At 62.3% G+C, this 23,064-nt stretch overlaps 1 protein-coding gene across 18 annotated transcripts in view; it reads right to left on the bottom strand.

Annotated features, from left to right (window-relative positions):
* Positions 1 to 3,981: 3,981 nt before the first annotated feature.
* Positions 3,982 to 23,064, bottom strand: part of PTPRS (protein tyrosine phosphatase receptor type S) — a 96,204-nt gene continuing 77,121 nt past the window's right edge. For 10 of the 18 annotated variants that reach the window (XM_038567676.1, XM_038567682.1, XM_038567687.1 and 7 more), the window contains 22 exons: positions 21,927 to 22,044; positions 19,859 to 20,464; positions 19,322 to 19,419; positions 17,857 to 18,110; positions 17,174 to 17,267; positions 16,864 to 17,079; positions 16,279 to 16,436; positions 15,603 to 15,614; positions 15,232 to 15,344; positions 13,622 to 13,669; positions 12,501 to 12,598; positions 12,298 to 12,421; positions 11,602 to 11,777; positions 10,696 to 10,815; positions 9,312 to 9,466; positions 8,950 to 9,235; positions 8,614 to 8,792; positions 7,831 to 7,957; positions 7,632 to 7,757; positions 5,948 to 6,102; positions 5,664 to 5,799; positions 3,982 to 5,332 (listed from right to left, as the gene is read on the bottom strand). In XM_038567676.1, coding sequence (XP_038423604.1) covers positions 5,264 to 5,332; positions 5,664 to 5,799; positions 5,948 to 6,102; positions 7,632 to 7,757; positions 7,831 to 7,957; positions 8,614 to 8,792; positions 8,950 to 9,235; positions 9,312 to 9,466; positions 10,696 to 10,815; positions 11,602 to 11,777; positions 12,298 to 12,421; positions 12,501 to 12,598; positions 13,622 to 13,669; positions 15,232 to 15,344; positions 15,603 to 15,614; positions 16,279 to 16,436; positions 16,864 to 17,079; positions 17,174 to 17,267; positions 17,857 to 18,110; positions 19,322 to 19,419; positions 19,859 to 20,464; positions 21,927 to 22,044 — 3,468 coding nt within the window. In that variant the 3' untranslated portion in view covers positions 3,982 to 5,263. The remainder of the gene's footprint in view (positions 5,333 to 5,663; positions 5,800 to 5,947; positions 6,103 to 7,631; positions 7,758 to 7,830; positions 7,958 to 8,613; positions 8,793 to 8,949; positions 9,236 to 9,311; positions 9,467 to 10,695; positions 10,816 to 11,601; positions 11,778 to 12,297; positions 12,422 to 12,500; positions 12,599 to 13,621; positions 13,670 to 15,231; positions 15,345 to 15,602; positions 15,615 to 16,278; positions 16,437 to 16,863; positions 17,080 to 17,173; positions 17,268 to 17,856; positions 18,111 to 19,321; positions 19,420 to 19,858; positions 20,465 to 21,926; positions 22,045 to 23,064) is intronic. The other 8 variants (XM_038567688.1, XM_038567689.1, XM_038567690.1 and 5 more) reach the window with 3 other exon arrangements.

The following is a 23,064-nucleotide window of genomic DNA, read 5'->3' as shown; positions in this document are numbered from 1 at the left end:
ATTTGACAAAACTCACCTGAGAAACCATCCAGGAAGGTGCCTTGTACGGGGAATAGGTCCTCGACCATTGTTTCAGTATTCCCAAAGATGATTCACTTTTTTTGTGGCGTGATTTTAATATTTATTATCTTAGGTTCTATTTTATCATTTCATGCATTTTAGTGGCATCAAGTTGTACATATGTGGTATATGCTCATCTTCCAAAATAGCTTCCCTGCAAAAGGAGTCGATCCCTCTCCACCCCTAATGTTTTTGACTTGTACCTATGTGGTCTTTCTGCCAAAGATCTGCCTCTTTTTATGGTGTTTCCAAAGATCCAGACTTTTTTTTTTTTTTTAAGATTTTATTTGACAGAGTGAGAGTGAGAAGCAGACTCCCCACTGAGCAAGAAGTCCAATGTGAGGCCTCCATCCCAGGACCCTGGGATCACAATCTGAGCCGAAGGTAGATGCTTAACCAATTGAGCCACCCAGGCACCCCCGAAAGATCCAGCTTTTTATATTATTTTGTGTCAATTGTTGCTGTAGTTCCACATTTCTTAATTTGATTTTCCTTTTTTTTTTTTTTTTTAAGATTTATTTTAAGGAAAGAGAGAAAAAACATGATCATGAGTTGGGGGCAGAGGCAGAGGGAGAAGCAGACTCCTTGCTGAGCACAGAGCCCAACATAGGGCTCAATCCCAGGACCCTGAGATCATGACCTGAGCTGAAACCAAGAGTCCGATGCTTAACTGACTGAGCTTCCCAAGAGCCCCTAATTTCTAATTTTCTTAATATTTTCCCTAGACTTTCCGTTAGTTGGTCTTTCTCAGTAGATGATCGAGGTGAGATCTTTTTTTTTTTTTTTTTTGAGGTGAGATCTTAACTAGTTTATTTCCTTACTTCATAAATTTATATAAAGGCTACGTGTTTGCCTCTGAGTCCCTCTTTGGCCGCTTATTTCGTTTACATTCGGTGATCTCCCTCCTCCATAAATGCATTTAAAATTTGAAATTGACCTCTGAGCACATTTCTGGTTTTCATTTGCAATGGTTTCGTCCTCCAGCCCTAAATATCTTGGACTTTACTTGGTAAATATGATTTACCTTTCACTCCTATTTAAACCCTTTCGACTCCGTGGACTCGAGGAACATGGGCAACACTGATGTAGAATATTATTGCATTGGGGCTGGTGAGTGGAGTCTGAATGTTGGGCTCAGCTTTATGGCCTAACACATGGTCTGGTCTTGTGATGGTTCCAAGCGTTTGGACAGAATGTACCTTGTTTGTTGGCTACAAAGTCCCATACATGTTGACTTGATGCCTTTGCAACGGCATTAATCATCTCAAGATCCCGATTGTTTGGTCAGCTTGGTCTTTGCATCCCGAGTTAGATGCAGTCTCCTGCTCTGCTGTGGTTTGATCCATTTCTTCTCAGGGGCGTTTTTCCCTTAGACATTTTAATATGATGTTGTTGAGGACAGTGTGTGTATGGCACCCCCCAGAGCATCGGGGTGCTCTGGTCCCCTGACAAGTCCTTGGTGATGGGCTGTGCTCCAGGCTTTGTCCCTTCCAGCTTGGCGCTGCCACACGTGGGTGAGGCTGGCCTCAGGCAGGTGGGACGCAGGTGTCTGGAACATCTGCACGGTGGCTGTGGGAAGTGGGCAGACTCGGCTCCCTGTCCAGGCTCCACCACGCATACTGTGATCCTGGGTGAGGCACTGGACTTGTCTGGGCCTCCGTCTCCTTATCTGCCCACCGATGCATTGCTGTAAGGATTACATGAGACCGCAGGCGCCTATCATACAGCAACTACTCCATGAATGGGGATGGATGTGACGGTATGTCCTGTGGCAGGGTTGAGGCCACTGGAGATGCTGTCTCACTGGTCATATCCGTGGGTTGAGGCAATTCCTTGGGATCCTCAGTTTCCAAGAGGTCTTCACATCCATCCCTACCTGCCATCGCCCACCACCAGCCATCGGCATGAGCATCTCAAGGGCTGAACCCCAGAGCAGAGGGCCACACACGTTCACTTTTCCTGAAGATCTCCACCCCCTTGTCTGGTTTCCAGTAGGGAGTGGAAGGTAGACCCTATTTAGATACTTCGGTCTCAGTGGCTCAGGAGACCGAAGAAGGGAAAGAGGAGATGCTCCCTTAGAGGGGCTTTGAGGGCTGGGTTCTCGGGGCAGAGAGGTTCTCTGGGTTCTCTCTTGGTCAAGTCCTGGACGACTCAGGGAAGACCAGGCTTGGGGTAGAATCTATTTTGTCCCTTTTGTCCCATAATCTAAGAGGATCCCAACCCCCCTACTTGTCATCAGAACTCAGGAGCTGCTCACTGTGGTCCCACATGCTTCTTTTTAAGTTTTTTTAAAAAGATATTATTTGTTCATGAGACACACACACAGAGAGAGAGAGAGAGAGAGGCAGAGACACAGGCAGAGGGAGAAGCAGGCTCCATGCAGGGAGCCTGATGTGGGACTCACTCGATCCCAGGACCCTGGGGTCATGCCCTGAGCCAAAGGCAGACGCTTAACCACTGAGCCACCCAGGTGCCCTTAAAGATTTTACTTATTTATTTGAGAGAAAGACAGCGAGAGAGCATGGGCCTGGAGGAGAGGGGGTTAGCAGACTCTTTGATGTGGGACTCGATCCCAGGCCCCAGGATGATGAACTGAGCAGAAGGCAGAGGCTTCACCAACCGAGCCCTCCCCACCCCACAGGCACCCCTTTTCTTGATTGCACTTAACCTATGGCTTATCTACTTCCGGTGTTTTCAAAAAGTTTTTCATTTCGTTAACACAAAATAATAACCTCAAAACCATCCCCAGTTAAATCCAATCCAACTTTTATCTTATTTCGACTTATTCTGGTCTGTTCTCATTATCTGAATGCAAAGCTTGGTCCGTTTCTTCCTGGAGCTCACTCGGTTCCAGTGCGTCCGAGGCTGCGCACGTTCCGCTGGGTACCCCCTTTTCACCGTGCGACGTGCTCACTGATGGGCTCCATTTCAATGGCTCCGTGATTTGTATGTGGCTCCTTCTTTAACCTGTGCCTTGTTTAGAAACATGCTTTAAAAATTTCCCACCAAAAAAAAAAAAAATTTCCCACCAGAGGCTCTTCCCGGGGGAGGGCTGGCTTTATCTCAGAATCCACTCCTGGAGGCCAAGGTCTGGTTCTCTTCCCCAGTATTTGTTTCTTGGGACTTGTGGAGACCGCGACAGCTCACCTGTGTTGAGTGTTCTTCTGTGTGTCGAGAATTCTGCAGGTGGGGGACGTGGGACCTGATCAGTCTATGGGCCTAAGCTGATTCGTGGTACCGGTCCCATGTTTCATATCCACGGACTCCTGGATCTGATGGCTTCTCAAGCGGGTGGCCCCACCCGCCTAGGCTGGGACCCTGCCCTCGCCAAGACCGCCCGTTCTTGCCTCTGGAGCTTGCGCGTGACCCTGGGAGGGATGGCTCGACCCACACCCAGCCCCCGTGCCCGGGGAGGAGCAGACTCCGACGAGGACGCCCCAGCGCCTGCCGGGCTCGGCATGTGGACCCATTCCCGGGGTGGCCCATGGCGCGGGCAGGTCACCGGCTCCAGCGCTGACCCCTCTGGGGAAGGCAGCACGGCGCGCTACGTGGCGGCCGGGGAGGAGACTGGCCCGAGCGCGATCCCCAGCTCCACTCCCATACACCCTGCAACTGTGGGGTGGCGTCTGCCCCTCTATGAGCCCTGGCTTCCTTATCTGCAGACTGGGCCACCACCGACGCCCCGCGGGGTCACTCTTATGACCGAGAACGTGAGGCAGCCCCCCTGCAGGATGTGGGCTCCGCGCCCACGACGGCCCCGAGGTGCTGTGCGATCTCGGGCACCCATCACCACGTCTCTGGGCCACCTTCCTTCCCGGACCGCTTACGCGACGGGATGAGAACACACCAGCTCTCCGGGCGCCCTCCTGTCCCAGGGACGGGGCAGGACGGACGGAGGCACGACAAACACTCCACCACCGGCCGGGGTCAGACGATCTTCCTTTAATACAAAGTCGATATATCTACATACGCAGAGGTGGGAAAGCCACCCGGCTGCTTCCGTTTGAATAAACAGTGTTGAAAGCATCGGCAGATCCGCTCTTGTACAAAGAGGAAAAACTCACTTGCTCGGGGGTCTGGGGGTGGGGGATCCCATCCTTCTGCTTCTGCCCCCAAACTGCCCCACGGTCCCGGGGGGGAAAGGGTCCCTGATCCGGGCAGAACATGGCCTCTCTCTCCCAGAAGAAGTGGGACCTCCTGTCTTGTTTGATCCTCCTCCTTGGGGGCGCAGGAGATGGGGGGGAGCGCCGCGGTGGCGGCGGGGCTGGGGATGGGGGTCACTGCCATCGCCTCGGCGGCAGCACCCACTCCATGGGATTTTAAACCTGACGCTGGTGGGCCAGAGCCCCCCACTCGCCGCTGCGCCCCCCCCCCCACTGGTCCTTGATATGTTTCAGAATTAAAAAAGAAAAAAAAAAAAGAAAAATGCAAAAAAAAAAAAAAAAAGGGAAGAATTCAGGTGCACAAGGGCGTTCTACTTTGTTCAATCGTCCTCCTCGGGGGGCAGATGGGGGGGCTCAGGCGGCCCCGGGGGGCGGGTCGCACGCCTGCGCACCTGCCAGCACAGCCGCCGCACAAGAGCGTTCTCTACGGTGAAAAAATAGACTGTCTGTGAACGGAACAGGAATAAGCAAAGTTCTTTTTAAATTTGTTGACTGGCGAAGTCTTTTTTTTTTTTTTTTTCCTTTTCTGTTTGTTTCTTCTTAAAAAAAAAATGAAAAAAAATACACTATTTAAAAAAAGAAATGTCACTGGATACAGTTACACAGAGTCTGAAAAGAAAAGCTGAATTTCGCAACCCCGTCCCCCCCCCGGGGCCTGGCGCCCCCAAGGCTGCAGGCGGAGAGGGCTCCCCCCGCCCCGGAGAGGACTGGGGGGCTCAAGCGCATGGCCCCGGCCTCCTCGGGTTACGGGGAGAACCCCTGTTTGCTCGCTGCCCCCCACCCCCCCACCCCAGAATCTCTCGTTTGGAATCGGAAGGAAATGAGGAATGTGCCAAGTATCGGAAGGCGGCGGCCGGTGCCGGGGGGCTGCTGGGCGCCGCGCGGGGGGCTCGGGGCCGCGGCGTCCCTGGAGACCGTGCAGAAACGTGGCCGCTGCCGCCTCCCGCCCTGGCCGCTGGGGGGCCAGGCTTCCAGGGCCCAGCCCGGCAGGGGCAGAGGCATCTGGGGCCGGTGGAGTCTGGCCAGCGGCGACCATGGCTTTAGGTTGCATAGTGGTCAAAGCTTCCGAGGTACTCCAGCGCGGCCTGGTAGCAGAACTGGTACTCGTCCTGCGGGACGGCGGGAGCGGGGCTGTCAGGGCCTCCGCGGCCCGGCGACCCCTGGGGTCCCCATCGCCCTCAGCTCCTGCAGGGGCCACACCCCCACGGGCCGGGCTCTGGCCCCGGCCGCCCTCCCCTCCGCCGGCCTGGAAGCCCCCCTCCCCGCCCACCACCCGTGGCAGGGCCCTGGGACGGGATGGCCTCGAGGACACTTGGGATGCCCAGCACGTGATCGCGGGCAAGTCCCATCCGGGGAGCCAGAGTGGGGGGCTTCTGGATCTCCGGGCGCCTCTCTGCCCACCCCGAGTCCAGGTGGACTGCGCCCATCTCGCGCGCTCACCTCCGTCTGCACCATGGCTGGCCTCTGGGTCCGCAGCATCTTCACCGTCTGGAAGATGTCCACCACGCCCTCGTACCGCATGCGCTCCAGCACGATGCTGAGCGTGATGAAGACGCCCGTCCTGCCCACGCCGGCGCTGTTGGGGCGAGCACAGGCATTCGGGGGTGGGTTCAGGGAACCCCACTTGACAGAGAGAACCCCAACCTGAGAGCCTGCGCGAAGCCTCACTAGGCCTCAGTTTCCCCAGCTGGACACCAGGCACGGGGGCTTGAGAGGCCGCTCACCTGCAGTGGACAGAGATGGGGCCGTCCTGGCCGAACTGTTCCTTGGTCTTGTGCACTTGGCCGATGAAGTCAATGAAGCCCTCCCCCGACTTTGGCACGCCCTGCTCCGGCCAGTCCGTGAACTGGAACTGCCGGACCGTCCGGGACTGGCCATCCTGGAACGGGGAGAGGCCGGCGGGACCACTGAGCTCGGTGCGGTCGGGGCTGGTCGCCTGCTTGGGCCAACCTCCCGCCAACGCCACCCTCAGCCCCGGGCTGCTCCCCGGAGCCCACCTCCTCATCCAGTGACATCACCTTACATGCCCCCGCCCCGTTGGCATCTCCAGAACCATCGGCCGCCGCCTAAGTGACATCCGACACCACCGGCGGGATGGCCGGCCGCCATCCCGCCGTGCACCCAACACCTGCCCTTCCTAGTCCCCGCCTCCCCCTCCTCCCCTTCCTCCTCCCTCCTCCTCCGGCAGCAGCACCAGCCATTCCGCCACCTTCTGCCCTTTGCCCAACAGAGCGCCACTGTCCACTGTTACTGTCACCCGACACCCCGTCCCGTCTCCTCCCCGCTGCCCACTGCGGGTAACTCATAATTCCTGGCCGCCACCACCCACCGTCCCCATCTTGGCAGCGCCACCCAACGCCGTCACCCTCCGTGAGCTCCGACCAGGGGGACCCAATGGCCCCAAGTCCGGGACTCCTCACTAGTGAGCGCTCACCCCGCCAGGTGAGGGCGCTGTCTTCCACTGACCTCTTCACGCACCTGTTCCCAATCGCCTTGTCTCTCCCTCGGCGGTGCCCCCAGGGATAACCCCCCCACACACACCCTCCATCCCCCCTCCCTCTCTCTCCCCCCTCCCCACGGAGCGAGTAGCCCTGGTCAACGGGAGCTCGTCTTTGCTACTCAGTCATTTCCCGCGATCGTCTCCCCCGGCCCCGGGCCACACGCCTGCCCTTCTCAGCATCCTCCTCCTCTGCCCGTCCTGGTGTCGCCGCCCCAACCCTGCCTGCCTCCCCCGCCCCCCACACCATCCATGCGTGTCCCCTCCACCACGTGCGACAGCACCGCCCGATTCTCCAGCCCCCCCGTCCCATCAATCCAACGGCACCGTCTCTCACCACCCTAGTGCCACGACCACCCATGCTGTTCACCATCCGCTGGCGTCACCGTGACTACCCATTGTCCCACCCCTGCATCCTCCAATGCCCTCTCTTTCACCACTGAGTGATCCTCCCCAACCCGGGGCCACCTGCCACTGTCCATTGGCTGCCAACAAACCCCTCACCCGCCACCACCGCTACCCTCCACCCACACTTCCCGCCCCGGGCTGCCACCAGTGCCCGCTGACCACCACGGCCCAACCCCTGCACCCCCGTCCTGCCTCCCCTGTCCTGCTTTCAGCGCTGCCACACGGTCTGTGGGGAACACGCCGCTCACTCCCTGTTGCACGATCCCCTTGGGCCTCTGTCTCTGGAGCGCGGGGTGCAAGGGGACACAGTGGGACCAGCATGCTCTCTCACCACGTGGTGGTAGGACTGACAGGCCAAGCAGACCACCCTCTTCTTCCTCCACTCATTCCTACCCCCGGACCTTGGCTTCTGCCTCCAACTAGGGAAGCCCCTGCCGTCACGAGGCGCCGCGCAGCAGGGCCCGGCGTTCCCACATCTCCCGGCGATCTCTCCGCACACTCACCCGGGCGTCTGTGACCTTGAACTCCCGCAGGATATACTGAGGCATGTTGTATTCTGCCATCGGATCCACTACGAAGTACTGGTAGCGGGCGGAGCGCTCGGCCGGCCAGTACTGGTGACACTTTTCCTGCGGAGGAGACGGCGGCTGCGGTCAGCCCGGCCTGAGGCCCGCCCCTCCCCGCCCCGGGGCCCAGGCTCACCCGGCCCATCTCGCGCAGCTTGGTCAGCATCACCACGATGGTAGAGTTGTTCTCCCAAAGCATGCGCCAGAAGTCCTCCGTGGTTTCCGCCAGCGGCCCCTGCGTCGCGATGTAGGCCTTCTGCTGCCTGCGGTGGGGGGCGTGTGAGGCCGGGGCCATGGCTGGGCCTCCGCTGCCTCCTCTGGCTCGCGGGCTGGCGCACAGGCCCCTCCGCATCTCCCCGAGCCTCCCCATAACCCCGTCTTGCGCAGGTGGGAGGCCATCGGCCTCGGGAGAAGTTCCAGGACCCCTAGGAAGCTGCAGGACGGCCGCTGACCTCGCCTGCCTCCCCTCCTCGCGGGTGTCTGCACCTGTGAAGCCCTCGGTCACCCCCAGCCTCCGCGCAGGCGGGGCCTTCTGCGCCCAACGCCCTCCCTGGGCCGGGGCTTCTCAACCTCGACACCAACACTGGGGGCTGGACCAGCCCGTGAAGGGCACTGTGGGGTGCTGGGCGGCACCTCGGGCCTCCACCTGCCCGATGCCAGGAACAGCTGCCCTCCCCGGCTCCCGCTGTGACAAATATGTCACCAGATGCTGCCCGGTTTTCCTTGGGTGGTGGAACCGCCCAGACTGAAAAGCTGACGCATAAGGACAGATGGAACCACGATGCAGACGGCAGCCATCACCTAAATGCACAGCCAATTCCCTTCACCTTAGGGGTGACTGCACGAGGCGGGGAGCGCGCCCAGCTCTGTCTCCCACGGGAGGCTGGAGACCCCTCGGGGCAGGGCAAAGGCAAGGCACCTGTAGCCGTCGATGAAGCTGGCGTTGATGTAGTCAGAGCCCTCCACCCCGCGGATGGGCTGCAGACAGACCCGTGTGCTCTCGTAGGGCATGATGTTCACCAGGCGGTTCTTGAACTTGTTACAAGGCAGATTGGCACTGATGAAGCGGGATGTGTGGGCTTTGGAGTTGGCCAGGCGCTGTGGGGACGAGGGGCGTGGGGGTCACCAGCAGGACAGCCTCCCGCCAGGTGCTCTCCCAGCCGGCGCGTGGACGTGGAGCGTGGGCGGGGGCGCAGCACCTTCCCGGCCGTCGCTGGGGGCAGCCCTGACCTCTGGCCCCCCCACCCCGACCAACCTTGAACTCAAGCTCCATGCCGGTGACGTGCTCGCCGGGCTCCACCTGGGCCAGCTTCTGGATGTAGGCGTAGAGGCTGCGGGCGGGCACCTCCGTGTTGCCGCAGCCCACGGCCTCCAGCAGGGCCTCGTGGATGAAGCTGTACTGGTCCTCCGTCTGCACCATGTAGTTGCGCTGGGACCGCATGAGCGTCACGTGGCCGTACACGTCCACCGTCTTCTCCGGCTTGATCCGCTCCAGCATGGCATCGATGACGATGAAGCAGCCGGTGCGGCCCACGCCGGCGCTGTGGGCACAGGCACGCGGGTCAGGGCCCCCCACACAGCGCCCGGGGTGGGCGGGGGGGACGGCCTGGGTGCTACCTGCAGTGCACGACGACGGGGCCTGCGTCCGGCGGGTTGCAGGTCTTCACCCTCCGCAGGAAAGCCAGGAAGGGCGTTGGGTACTCGGGCACCCCGTGGTCCGGCCACGCCGTGAACTGGAACTGGCGGACCTCACGCTTCTCGCTCGAGCCATTCTGGGGGCCACAGGGACGCGGCCTGTCACAGCGGCCCCCCGTGTGCGTAGGGAGGCGGCCAAGTGCACAACCGGGGGCCCCCGCCGGGGACTCACGGGTGTGTCACAGTGTGGCCAACACCATGCCCCGACTTGCTCCCCAAATCTGCCCCCATCGCAGCTGGTGGGGGCTCGGGCCGGAACTCAGGAGTCACCTTAGACTCGCTGCCCCTCCCGATCCCGCCGGCTCTGCCTCCATCTATCCCAAACCCGCCCACTTCTCACCCCCTCCGTGGTGGCCACCTGGGGTCCAGTCCCCTCCGGGCTGGGCCCCCTGTTCCCACCCTCACCCTAACACTCTACACTGCTCCCCCATAGCGGCCACCAGAGGGCCCATAGTGAGCACCTGAGTCAGGTCTGCCACCCACCCTCCAGGGCTCCCACCCGCCTTAGGGTAAAAGTCCAAGTCCTCCCCGAGGCCCTGCCCTCTCGGCCTCCCTCACTCTGCTACAACCTAACATCGGCCTCCCCATTGTGTCTCCATCATGCCAGGCAGGGTCCTACCCCAGGACCTTTGCACGGGCTCAGCCTCTGCCAACAACGCTGTTTTCCCAGATCTCTTGACTCCCTTTCTCACCATCCCTGGGTTCCCTGACACACACTTTATTTTTCTCATTCTGCACGTTAAGATGCATCATTTTACGTATTTACTGTCAACGCTTTTCCGCTAGACTATGCTCCAAAAGGGCAAGACATTTTGTCTGCCCTGGTCCTTGCTGCGTCTTGGTGCCCTAGTCAGGGCCTGACACACAGTGGCTGCTCCGTGTCGACAGAGGACCCGGCTGGAGTCTGGGGAACGCCGCGATGCCGGCAGCACCCGCCCTCCCCAGCACAGCAATGAAAACACGTCCTCCGGACGCCAAACTGCCCCAGCTACGAACTGGCGACACAGAAGACGGAGGTGACAGCAGCCGCCCATTAAATACGTGTCTAAAGATTCGCTCTGCCCAGGCCCGACTGCCCAGGCTGGCAGGGACTCTCCAGTTCTGCCTCCCACCCGTCACGGGCCTGGGCTGGTTTTGTCCTCCTGCTGTGGCCGGACGCGAGCGGTGCCCTCTCTGGGCCTCGCTGCCCCAGGCCGGTCAGCCCGGGTCGACACGCTCCTCTGCCTGACGGGGAGCTCCCGGGCGGGCAGCTGGCCTTCCTCCTCTTCCGCCCTCATCACCAACCTGTCCCCCACCCGGGCCCCACCTTGTGCAAAGAGAACGTCCGGACACAGAACGTGGCCAGCTCGATGGTGTCCAGCAGCGTGACCTGGATGAAGCCATAGCTTTCCATGCCCCTGTTGGGCCAGTACTGATCGCACTTGATCTGCAGGAGGCGAGAGAATGGAGGTGAGCAGGGGCTGGGGCCAGGGGGCGCAGGGGCTGCTGGGGCAGGGGCAGGGATGGGGGCTGGGGCAGGGGCCAGGATCGGGGGGGGGGGCATGGGGGCTACTGGGGCTGGGGCAGGGGCCGGGGTTGGGGTTTGGGGATGTGGGGGCTGCTGGGGCAGGAAAAGGGGTTGGGGGGTGTGGGGGCTGCTGGGGCAGGAAAAGGGGTTGGGGGGTGTGGGGGCTGCTGGGGCAGGGGCTGGGGTTGGGGTAGGGGCAGGGGGGTGCAGGGGCTGCTGGAGCCAGGGCTGGGATGGGCTGGGGAGGTGTGGGGGCTGCTAGGGCAGGGCTAGAGGCCAGGGCGGGCTGGTGGACATGGGGGCTGCTGGGCAGGGGCAGGGGGGTGTGGGGGCTACTGGGGCAGGGGCAGGGGGGATCAGGGGCTGCTGGGGCAGGGGCAGGGACAGGGGCTGGGGGGCGGAGGGCACAGGGGCTGCAGGGGCAGGGCCAGGGGCCAGGGTGGGCTGGTGGACATGGGGGCTGCTGGGACAGGGGCAGGGGCAGGGACAGGGGGGTGTGGGGCTGCTGGGGCAGGGGCCGGGGCTGGGGGGTGCAGGGGCTGCTGGGGCCGGGGCAGGGGCCGGGGCTGGGGTTGCGGGGGCTACTGGGGTCAGGGCAAGGGGGTGTGGGGGCTGCAGGGGCAGGGGCTGCTAGGGCTAGGGCAGGGGCAGGGCCAGGGGCAGGGGCTGGGGGGCACAGGGGCTGCAAGCAGGGTCGGGGCCCACCCGTGATTTCTCCTCCAGCCGCGTCATCATGACGATGGTAGCCGACCGCTGCTCCCACACCATTCTCCAGAAGTCGCCGAAGGTCTCCGGCAGCGGCCCCTGCGTGGCGATGTAGGCATTCTGCCGCCGGTAGCCGTCCACGTAGTTGGCGTTGATGTAATCGCTGCCCACGATGCCTACGGCCAGGGAAGAAGCCAGAGATCGGGGCTGGGTCGGTGCTGCTGTCTGCCACACCAGTTCTATCTGGCCCACCGCCTCCTGGAAGCCCTCCTGGACTGCCCCAAGCTGCCCCCCGAGAGGAACCACGGGGCCTGAATTCTGCGGTCTCTCCACCTCAGCACCACTGTCCCCAGGGGCCAGACGTCCCATGCATTGCAGGCGTCTCTGGCCTCCAAACTCTAGGTGCCACTAGTTCCCTCGCCCCCAGAATGTGAGCACATAAATGTCCCCAGACATTGCCGAACGTTCTCTGGGCACTGAGAGCCACTGACGTCGAGGGATAGATGGAACCACGTTACGGAAGCAGCCGTCAGTTAACTACACGTCCCGAAATTCCCAGTGGCTCCTGGCTGGAGCTGGGCCAGGCCTGTGGCCAGCACCGGGCCTCAGCGTCTCCCCATCTGTGTCCCAGCTCGTCCGCACGGGGTCTGTGCACGCTCTCTGGCACCGGGAGGCAGGGAGGGCCCGAGCCGCTACCTTCGATGGGCTGGAGGATGACGCGGGAGTGGTCATAGGCGATGACGTTGGCGTAGCGGTTCTTGGGCTTGTTCACCTCCAGGTTGGAATGCTCCCACGTGAACTGCTGGCCCGGATCGATGGACTGCAGGGGCAGGTGAGGTGGAGGCTTCAGGGGGACGCCGGGGGGCTGCGGCGGGGCGGGAGGCGGGCGGGGGGCTCACCTCGTACTCCTGGGAGAGCTTGAGGCTGTCATTGGCCTTGAGGCGTTCCGTGTGCTCGGCCATGTCTGCGATGGGGATCGGGGGGTGGCTCAGCATGCCTGGTGGGGGGGAGAGCAGACCCCGCGGTGCGGGCCGGTCACTCGGCAGCCAGCCTGGGGGCCGGCGGGCGGGGGGCGCTCTGCGGTGTGAGTCTGTGATGGACGAGCTGTGGTTAGAGCGCGTGGCGGGGAGGGGAGGGGTCTGGATGGCCCCCCCACGCTGGAGCCCGGAGCCCAGGCCTGCGGGGGGGAGGTCCTGTCTGCAGGTGGGCTGTTGGAGGAGCGGCTCCCAGCTGAGTCTGACACCCCCGGCTTGTGATGTCGGCCCATCCCGGTGCCCCCAACCCAGCTGGGGGATGCAGGGGGCCCGGGAGGGGTGGCCCTGAAGTCTCCAAGCTTCTGGTGCTTCGTGGCAAGAAGCAGGTGAGTGACACACAAAGCAGCAGACACAGCTGGCTGCGTTCCCCAGGGCGGGGGGCCCACACCCCTGTCTGCCCGTCCTGGGTTCAGAGTGGGGAGCTGAGGAACCGGGCAGGCTATGTGCCCGGGGGGGTGTCCCCATTTCTCCATGTGAGCCCCTGACCTCTGAGGGCTCTGCACCTGCTGCGAGGACAGTGACCCCCTCGGGGCAGGGGAGCTGCTGGGGGCAATGGGGGGGGCCTGGCTCTTTCTCCCCAAGACCTTGCTCCTGTCCTGGGGCCCAATGGGCTGAGCCCAGCGCTGGCACAGAGGCAAACCCTGCAGGCTGCAGGCTGGCGGGCACCTGCCGTCCCCGGCCCCCCTGGGCGCTCCCCAGAAGCGCCCTTATCTGAGGAGTGAAGCTGGGGTCCGCCCGCTTGCCCTGTGGATCCCCCTGCCTCTCACACAGGACCACCCTGTCCCCCCACCCTCCCCACACCCACGTAGTCACAACCAGCGACCTAAGGACCCAACAGACCAGACCCCAGCTCCCTTGAGAAGCCAGCGCAGGACGGGTGGACAGAGACCGGGGGCGGGATGGAGAACCAAGATGAGAACAAACGGGGGGACGTGGGGGTGGGGGGCGCGCAAGGAAGCCAAGAACAGAGAGACACAGGAACTAACTTTCAAAGTGAAACCCCGGCTCTCTGAGGGGGCTGCTGAGGCCTGAATCTGCAGAAACAGCAAACAATAAATAAATGAAAACACACGGGGGGGGGGGGGGGCACACCCGCCTCCCCCACCCCTCGCGGGATGCACGCACAACGGCCGGCCGACAGACGCAGAGGGGCAGAGAGACTCGCACAAGGGAATGCACGCTGCCCGGGTGCCCCCCGGTGCCCCGTCCCCCCCCCCCCGAGAACCTACGGGAGCCGCTGGGGATCCCTCTGGAGCAGCTGGGATTCCGGGAAGGTTCCAAAGCTCTAGGCCTTCTGTCCATGTGTCTCCCCTCCCTGCACCCCAGCCAACCAGGCCTCAGGTCCCCCGCTGGGGTGGGGGGGGTCAGCAGAGGAGATTTCAAATGAGGTGCAGTGCGGTGAGGGCGGAACTTGAGGGCAGGGGGACCCGTGGGCCCGTGCCATGAGCTTTACGGGGTCAACTACTAGGAGTTACGACTATTAGTTAAACGCACGTGAGTTAAAAATCCTCACTTGAGTGAGAAAAGAAGCGACGTGACCTAGTCCAGGGACAGAAAAGCGAAGGGAGTACATTCGAGGTGCCGCGTGGGGCCGCTCGTGATCCCTTCGGGAGGACTGCAGCCACCAGTTAAATAGGAGCGACCAAGACCCTCATGTGCATAAAAACAGAACCGGTGCGAGTCAGTCCGGCCGCAGAAGAGAGAAAAGGCATATAGTAAGGATAGTGTGTGAGGCCATGCGCGAGCCCTGGACGGGGACTGCAGCCATCAGTTAACACACAAATGTTTAAAGCCCTCCGTGGGGCTGGAAACAGTTACTACAGAGACAGGAAGCAGACAGGAAGTTCAGAGACAGGAAGCAGAGGCTGGGGGTGGGGGTGGAGGGACAGGTGTAACCGCTCCACGCGACCGCCTAAGGAGAACAGCGGCCATCAGTTAAATGGAAAGCTCCTCCCTTTGGTTAGAAGCAGCTGGCACAGGCCCAGTAAGAGGGGAGAATGGTGAGGGCGTGTGGGGGTCACCGTGCGTGACGGCAATCAAGGACAAGACCCTGGCTCATCGGGGCTCTCCCCAGGCGTGGCAGGGACCCTGGGCGGAGCCCCCGCGCATCTCCGGGGAGCACGGGTCACCGTGGACGAGAGACGTGCAGGGCAGGGGGGAGGCACAGTCTTTGCACCTCACTGGGGGCGGGAGGGATGGGACATCCCGTGGGGGGTGTGGTAAAAGGCTAAGGAAAACCCCAAACGCCCTCCACGGAGCGGAGCGGGAACCAGAAGCACTGCGCTTTCTGGCCGAAGGAATACGGCTCCTTTGGCTCATCTCGGTTTTGTTTGTTTTTAGGTGTCCTTCCTGCTCCCAGAGACGCCCCCGACTGCCACTTGTGTGAGCGCAGCTTTCCAGAAGCCTCGCTTGGGTGCAACCAGAACCCATCCTCGGCAACTGCCAAGCCCGGGTCCACCGAGGGCTCTGGGAACCAGGCGTCTAAACCGCAGCCAACGGCTCTGCCAGGGGCCGCCGAGGCCCGCCGAGGGGGCCGCGTCCTCTTCTCTCGCGCTACCTGCCCCCGGTGGCGTTGATCCCGGGATCAGGGACATACCTGGCGTCTGGAAGTTAATGCGCCTCATTTCCACGGGGTCCTTGGGGTGGTGGGGGGCGAGGTCAGCGTTGTTCAGGAGGCATTTGGTACGGGGCTCTGAGTCCTTGCGTTTACTGTGTGGGACCAAGCGGGGGGGGGGGGGGCGCGGTGAGCACCTGCATATGCCCGAGACGCACGTGTGCACGCGAGAACAGCCGTCAGGGCCCACGGACGCGCGACCCAGCCGGGGGTGGGGGAAGGGACTGTGAACTGGCGCAACTGGTGTTCCCGGGACCACACATGGTGTCCCCTCAGCCCCTGGGTGCACCCCTGGCCTGCTCCCCCTCCCCGGCCCCTCGCCTGAAGCCTCCCAGGATGAGGCCAGTCCTTACCTGTCAGGTTTGCTGCTCCCAGAAGCAGACACAGGTTAGAAGGAGGGAAAAGGAGACAGATGAGGGCGGGCGCACTGGCCACGCCGCACCTGTCCTGTGACGGTGGTGGGTAGGGCTTTTTTCTTTTTTTTTTTTTAATTTTCTTTTTTGGTTTTTACTGAAATTCGATTTGCCAACATACAGTGCTCATCCCATCACGTGCTCCCTCAGCGCCCGTCACCCAGCTACCCCAGCCCCGCAACGGGTACAGAAGGGGAGGTGGGGGGTGGGGCTTTCTTAACGACTGGGAGCCTTGGGCTCTATTGGGAAACGGGCCTAATCCCTCCCACCTGGGTCCCCATCTCAAGGAGGTGAGCTCCGGCCTCCCCTTCCCGAGCAGAGACGCGTCCCGTGTGGCCGCGATGGTTCCTACCCTCGCCACGCTCAGAGGGAGCCTCCGCCCCAAACCATCCTGCTGAGGGGCGCGTGAAGACTGACAGGAGTCTGAACCCCGGCCCTGCCCCTCCCCAGGCAGCGTGACTCTGGCCCAGTGGTTCGACCTCTCTGAGCCTCTACTGCAGTGGTCCTCCCACGGAACCAGCCCTCCCCCAGAACCTTCTGGAACCTCCCGCCTTCTCCAGGAGGCCCTCCCTCCTGCCAAGGGGGGTGTGGGGGGGTGCCGGGTTGGGGGGCTCACTTCTTGTAGAGCAAGATGGCAATGACGATGCAGATGATGAAGACCACCGCCAGCACGGGCCCGATCACCCAGATGAGCCCCTCCTCGCCGTCCACGATGGGCTGGGGGTCTGGGTTGTCCAGCTGGAAGGGGTCCGAGAACGGGCTGGCCGCAAACGTCTGCGGGAACGGGGCAGGAGGGGCCTCGGTCAGCGCCCGTCCTACGCACACTGGCTGGACGGGGCCTCTCTGAACGCAAACCTACGTCCCTCGCCTCCTCTCAGCACCCCCACGACTCCTGAAAGCCCTGACCCTGGTGGCCTGCATGGACCTTCCCCAGCCTCTGCTCCCCCCACCCCTTCCTCTGCTTTGGCCGCACCTCTAGCCCTCCACGCACACCGACCCAGAAGATACCTCTCCCCGGGTGAACTCCTATACAGCCCCTGAAGCCCTAGTTCCAAATCCCCTTCCTGAAAAGAGTCTTCCTCCTTGGGATACCGGCCCCCCACCCGACCTCCAGTCTTTCCCTCTGCGCAGCCCTGACCACAGGATGCTGGGAGGACGGGGGCAGGATGGTGGGACGTGGGCAGACATGGCGGGCACTCACGGGCTCGCTCTTCTGCAGCACCGCCAGCACGAACAGGACGTAGCGGTGGCCGGGCTCCAAGCCCCTGTTGTCAAACCCGCCGTACTGCTTCTGGTCACCGGGGTGGAAGGTGGGGGGCAGCATGGAGAAGCGAGCCGCGATGTAGGGGCGGGGCGCCTCCAGCTGGCGCGAGTGCCTCAGGCTGCGCCTCTGCAGCCGGGCGATATCCTGGATCAGCTGTGGGAACGGAGGCGTGGGGTGCTCAGAGGCTGGCCGGCAGCCCCAGGGCCTACGAGGGGTGGGGCGGGGTGGGCCTGGGCGCCCGCCTTACCTCCTCTAGATCCATGTCTTCCGGGCTGCCCAGTGGGGTCAGGAACTGGCCGCCACGGGACTTGCGCAGCGGCACCATCACGATGAAGTAGTTCCTGTGGGGAGAGGAAGGGTCAGGGCACGTCCAAGGAACGCCTTCCAGAGGTGGGTGTGGGGGGTCCCGCTCTCGGAGTCTTCCTTGTGCTTCTACCCCCTACACCCCAGCCATACAGGACGGTAGTTCCTGACTCAAGCCTCCGGGCTTTCAGTACATTTTCTTCTGGCTAGAAACTCCACCCCAGTTATATTTCTTGAACTCCTACGCATCCTTCAAAGCCCCAGCTTCCATACCCACACATCCTCACAATCCTTGATTCTGTGTGTCCCAGGCAGGGTCCCCTCACCCCTCCCTGGGGACTCTCAACCCTGGTGCCTCTCAAAGTATCCGTTTCTGCTTCTGTCTCCCTGCCGGTTGGGGAAACCAGAGCCAAAAGGAGACGGGACAGGTGGGGGACAATCAGGAACGTGGGAGGAGAAGACTGAAGGCCACACGTGCTGGCAGGGCCCACGAGAAGCATCAGGGCACTGCACGGGCCGGGCTGACATGACCCACGTTTCACACACGGGTGAGGACACGGAAGCAGGCCCCAGGCTGGCTAACAGGGTGGGAGGGGTCCCACGGGGCAGGGCTGGTTTTGACCGTACTGGACGGGCACGGGGCTCTGGCCGTCGGGCAGATACACCAGGATGAAGCCGTCGGAGTCGGGCTTGGGGGCCACGCTAGGCTTGGCACTTAGCAGGTTGAAGGCGGTCCAGGCCGTGACCGTCTGCTGAAGGCCGCCCAGGCTGCTGCCTCGGTTGGTCAACACGAAGTTGTAGAAGGTGTTGGGCCTCAGGTGCGTGATGAGCTTCTTCGTGGTGCGGCCGTCCACGTCCAGTGTGAGCCCGTTGTACTGGATCTGCGGGCCGAGAATGGCTCAGTGGGGCTCTGGGCCGAGCCCCCGATGCTGACTGAGCCGTGACCCCAGACCTGGCCTCAGCCCTGACTGAGTCGTGACCCTAGACCTGGCCTCAGCCCCACTGAGCTGTGATTCCAGACCTGGAAAGCCCTGACTGAGCCGTGACCCCAGACTTGGCCTCAGGCCTGGCTTCAGCTCCTCTGAGCCATGATCCCAGACCGGGCCTCCAGCCCTGACTGAGCCATAATCCCAGGCTTGGCCTCAGCCCTGCTGAGCTGTGATCCCAGACCTGGCCTCAGCTCTGACTGAGCCATGATCCAAGACCTGGCCTCAGCCCTGCTGAGCCGTGATCCCAGACCTGGCCTCAGCTCTGACTGAGCCATGATCCAAGACCTGGCCTCAGCCCTGCTGAGCCATGATCCCAGACCTGGAAAGCCCTGACTGAGCCATGACCCCAGACCTGGCCTTAGCCCTGACTGAGCCGTGACCCCAGACCTGGCCTCAGCCCTGACTGAGCCATAATCCCAGGCTTGGCCTCAGCCCCGCTGAGCTGTGATCCCAGCCCTCACTGAGCCATGACCCCAGACCTGGCTTCAGCCTTGACTGAGCCACGACCCCAGACCTGGCTTCAGCCTGGCTGAGCCATGATCTCAGACTGGGCCTCAGCCCCACTGAGCCGTGACCTCAGACTGGGCCTCAGCCCCGCTGAGCCATGATCCCAGACTGAGCCATGATCCCAGCGGAGCCCCAACTTTAAGCCCAGTGTTGACTGAACCCTAATCCTAGAATAAGCCTCAATCCTAGGTGAATTCCTAGCCATAGACAGATCCTTAATCCCAGCTGAGGTCCAGCTCTGACCAGGTCCCAATCCTGACTGACCCTTAATCCCAAGATAAGCCCCACTCCTAGATGGAGCCTTAATCTCAGCTGAGTCCCAATCCTGACTGAGCACTGATCCCACATCAGACCTCAATCCCAGCAGACTCCCAACTCTGACCAAACCTTAATCCCAGCCTGAGCCCCAATCCCAGGTTAAGTCTTGACCACAGATGGAGTCTCAATCCCAGCTGAACCCTGATCTCAAGATGAGCCCCAACTCTGAGCCTCAATCCCTGCCAATGCCTGGTCCCACTCAGCCCTGGGTCCAGCTGATTCCTAACCGTGGCCAAGCCCCTACCCTGGCCTGCCTGCTCCCTAGGGGAGGGCCGTACCTTGTAGGGCGTGGGTGAGTTGTAGTTGTCAGGAAATTCCCAGCTGAGCAGGACCGACGTCTTCATGATCATCTTCACCTTGAAGTTCTTGGGTGAGACTGTGCCGGGCAGCAGCCAAGCGGGAGAGAGCAGAAGAAAGGCCCCATGAGCACTGGGGGTAGGGCAGGGTGGGCTGGTGGGGTGGGGTGGGGCGGCCCAGGCGCTCCCTGTCCTCCGCTGGGCCTGTGCCCATGGCCTTACTGCCTGGCCCTGCCTGGCCCTGTCCCAAGTCCCTGCTGGGGGAGACGGCGCGGCTGCAGAGAGAAGGCGGAGCAGGAGGGGGAGGGGAAGGGGAGGGGGGTCGGTGGGGGCGGCGGTGCCACCTAGGCACGTCCCACCTTTGCCAACGCCGGAGCCTCGGGGTCCGGACTCGCCTCGAGTGTCCACAAGGAAGCAGAAAAGTGACCACTTACCTGGGCGGGGGAGAGGGAGGGGGCTGGGGTGGGGGTGGGCACAAGGCCCGGTCCGGCTCTGGTGCGGGGGTCGCCGCGTGCCTACCTTGGTCCCGCAGGAACGTCCGGTAGCGGACGGGGGGGCTGTAGGGGCCAGGGCCCTGGCGCGTGTGGGCCCGCACTTGGAGGTCATAGGCCGTGTCGGGCTTGAGGCCCTGCAGCGTGAGCACGTTCTCGGCGCCCGGCTCGGCCGCCGCTGGCAGCTCGGTCTCTCGGGCGGGGCCCAGGGCTCCGGCCTCCCGCACGGCCACCGTGTACTTGACGATGGCCCCGTTGCGCTCGGCGGGCACAGGCGGCAGCCAGCGTAGCAGGACGGTGCCGGCCGAGGCGTTGCCGGCCGCCTCGAGGATCTGCGGGTGGCCGCGGGGAGTGTCCTCGGGGATGCTCAGGACCTCAGCCGCCTCCTCGCCCAGGCCTCCTCGGCTCCGGGCCGCCAGCCGAAACACGTACGTGGCCCCCTTGTGCACACCCAAGGCTGTGTAGTGGTCCTCGGTGGGTGGGAACTCCAGCGTGGCCAGGGGCGAGTCCTCCCGGCCGAACTGCAGGCGGTAGCCCAGCACCTGGTCCTCGGCGGTGCTGGCTGGGGGCTCCCAGTGTGCCAGCAGGCTGCCCTCGGGGGTCTGCTGCACCGACAGGGTGGGGCGGCCCAGCACTGTGGGGACACGGGGCGGGCGTCAGGACCACGGGGCCACCCGAGTCTGGAAGCCGGGGGTGGGGCTGCAATTTTTAAACGTGGGTCTCAGGAGGGTGGCACTCAGAAAGCAAAGCCTCAAGGGAAGTGGAGGGAGATCTGGGGGAAATGGTGTTCCAAGCAAGGGAACAGCCTGTGCGAAGGCCCTGGGGTGGCCTGGGCTGGGTGAGTGGAAGGAAGAGCGAGGAGGCCGGGGATTCAGAGACCCCGCTGGAGGAAAATATCCGCAGTGTCAGAGCAGGCCCTCCTATGTCTACCTCTTGTTTTAGTTAATAAGTCAGCCATCTCTTGCCTCATTGATTTCCCTCTCCCTCCAGCCAGCACATGATTAATACCACGGGACACAGGAACATCCAAAACCCTGCCCTTGTCCCACGGTTCTCACAGCCTGGGTAGCAATCAATGTGCCAAGGTCCTGGGAAGTCCTGCAGGAGGAGAAGCTCTACAAGTGAAACCAGGCTTCTCCTCCTGCAGGACTTATCAGGACCTTTCACGAACCGGGCTCTGAGCAGCCACGGCATACATGGTAGGTCTGCCTGACAAGCCTGGCTGTGGGGTAATGTCGTGCCTGGGGGGCGAGGCAGAGATCAGGGGAGGCTTCCTGGAGGAGGTAATGAGGGTGCCGGAAACTGAAGGATACAGAGGCCAGGCAGACGGAGGGAACAGCGTGGACAAGGACTGGCAGGAGTGTGGCAGGGGCCGCGTCCAGCTGGCCTGGAACATCGGGCTGCGCAGGCTGAGGGAGGCCCCCCGGAAGGAAGGGTCGGAGGCCTCGGGGCCTGACATCCCTGAAACACATCGAGCTGCTCCCTGGGTTGTGCCATCTGCCCACAACACCTGCCCCTTGTGTTTTCGTGGCTGCCTCTCCCACCTCCGCCTTGTGTTTTTACCATGGGGTTAAAAAAAACAAAAACAGGGCAGCCTGGGTGGCTCAGCGGTTTAGCGCCGCTTTCAGCCCGGGGTGTGATCCTGGAGACCCGGGATCGAGTCCCACATCGGGCCCCCTGCATGGAGCCTGCTTCTCCCTCTGCCTGTGTCTCTGCCTCTCTCTCTCTCTCTCTCTCTCTCTCTGTCTCTCATGAATAAATAAAATATTTAAAAAAACAGAAACAAAAACCAATGGTCCCTTGGGATGGATGGAAGGGCCAGAAAGGGAAACTGAGGCAGGGCCGTGAGAAGTGGCTGTGCGGTGCAGTGGGGGAGACAGGCATGACACCTCCAAATGCTAAGCTGCCCGGGGTGATCAGAGCTGGGACCGAGGCAGGGCATGGGGTGCCGGGCGTGCCCAGGGGGAGCCCCGGACGGAGACCGCAGGCTGTGGGTGGGGCGGGGAGGCCGGGCTGGGAGATCCGTGAGGAGGTGGTAGGGGGGCCACAGTGTGGTGCTCTGGGGGCCGAGGGGCCGCGGCGGGAGGGTCTCGTACCTGCTCCCTTGGTCACCACCACCTTGGGTTTGCTGCGAGCACCGTCGCCCTTCATGGTGTAGGCGGCTACCGTGATGGAGTAGGCGGTCTCGGGCTGCAGGTTTGTGATGACCATCTCCTGCGGGCAGGGCCGGGGGTCAGCGACGCAAGCGGAGGGAGACCGGCCCTGCCCGCCCCCGTCCCCGGGGCTGGGGTCAAGCAAGACGGACGTGGGGCCTGGTGTGAGGGCAGAGGCGTGCATCCGAGCTCATGCACAGACCCCAACACACAGCACGTCCATGCTAAGATGGGCACACGCAGCCTGACACCCCGTCATCTGCTCATCACCTCTCGGCCTCGGGGGGCCTCCCCGGCCGCCAGCGGCCACCAAAGGGCACCTGCAAGCACCTCACCCAGGCCCTGCCCTCTTCCCACAGCCCTCCAGGGCTCCCACCTCCCAGGGGCAGGGCTCGGGGGCAGGGGGAGCCCAAATCCTTCACTCTCCCCCTCGCTCGCTCGCTCCGCTCCAGCCACCGGGCACGCTCCCAGCCTCGGGCCTCCTCCGCCCCCGCCGGTGAGCCAGGGATTCCCTCTACCAGGCCACGAGGGCCAGGAGTTAGGGTCTCAGGAATTTTGCAAAAGCTAGTTTTAAACACAGCCGTTATCAGAAGGCAAATTCCATAAACGTGCTGACAGATAAATACTAAGGACGAGGGCAATAAATGCTCCAAACCCACCGTCTCTCCTAATTGTTTCACCACATTTATTACTACGTCCGTGCTCTGGAGGTCATCCTGTCACCTGTGTCTGAATGGAGAGCTGTGGGGTGACGACCTCCCGCACCCCCCCACTGCCCACGGAGCTCGAAATTGCCACGGTGGGAGTATTTATATCCCAGAAATGGGGAAAAGCTACAAATCAGGTCTGCAACCCACCCTCCCAGACTCCTAGGGAGCTCCTCGGGAAACCTTCACAGCACGATCTATACCCACCCCGGCCAGAGCCGTAACTGGACACGTACAGTTGACCTTGGACAGCGTGGGGCTTAGGAGCGCCGACCCCCGTGCCATCGAAAATCTGCATATACCTTTTGATTCCCCCCTAAACCCAATGCTGTGAGCCTCCTGTCGGCCAGAAGCCTTACGGAGGACGCAGTTGA

Source organism: Canis lupus, chromosome 20, assembly GCF_011100685.1.
Source record: "Canis lupus familiaris isolate Mischka breed German Shepherd chromosome 20, alternate assembly UU_Cfam_GSD_1.0, whole genome shotgun sequence".
Taxonomy (NCBI): domain Eukaryota; kingdom Metazoa; phylum Chordata; class Mammalia; order Carnivora; family Canidae; genus Canis; species Canis lupus.
Note: the sequence above shows the minus strand (reverse complement) of the source record. Positions and strands in the feature narration are given on the sequence as shown.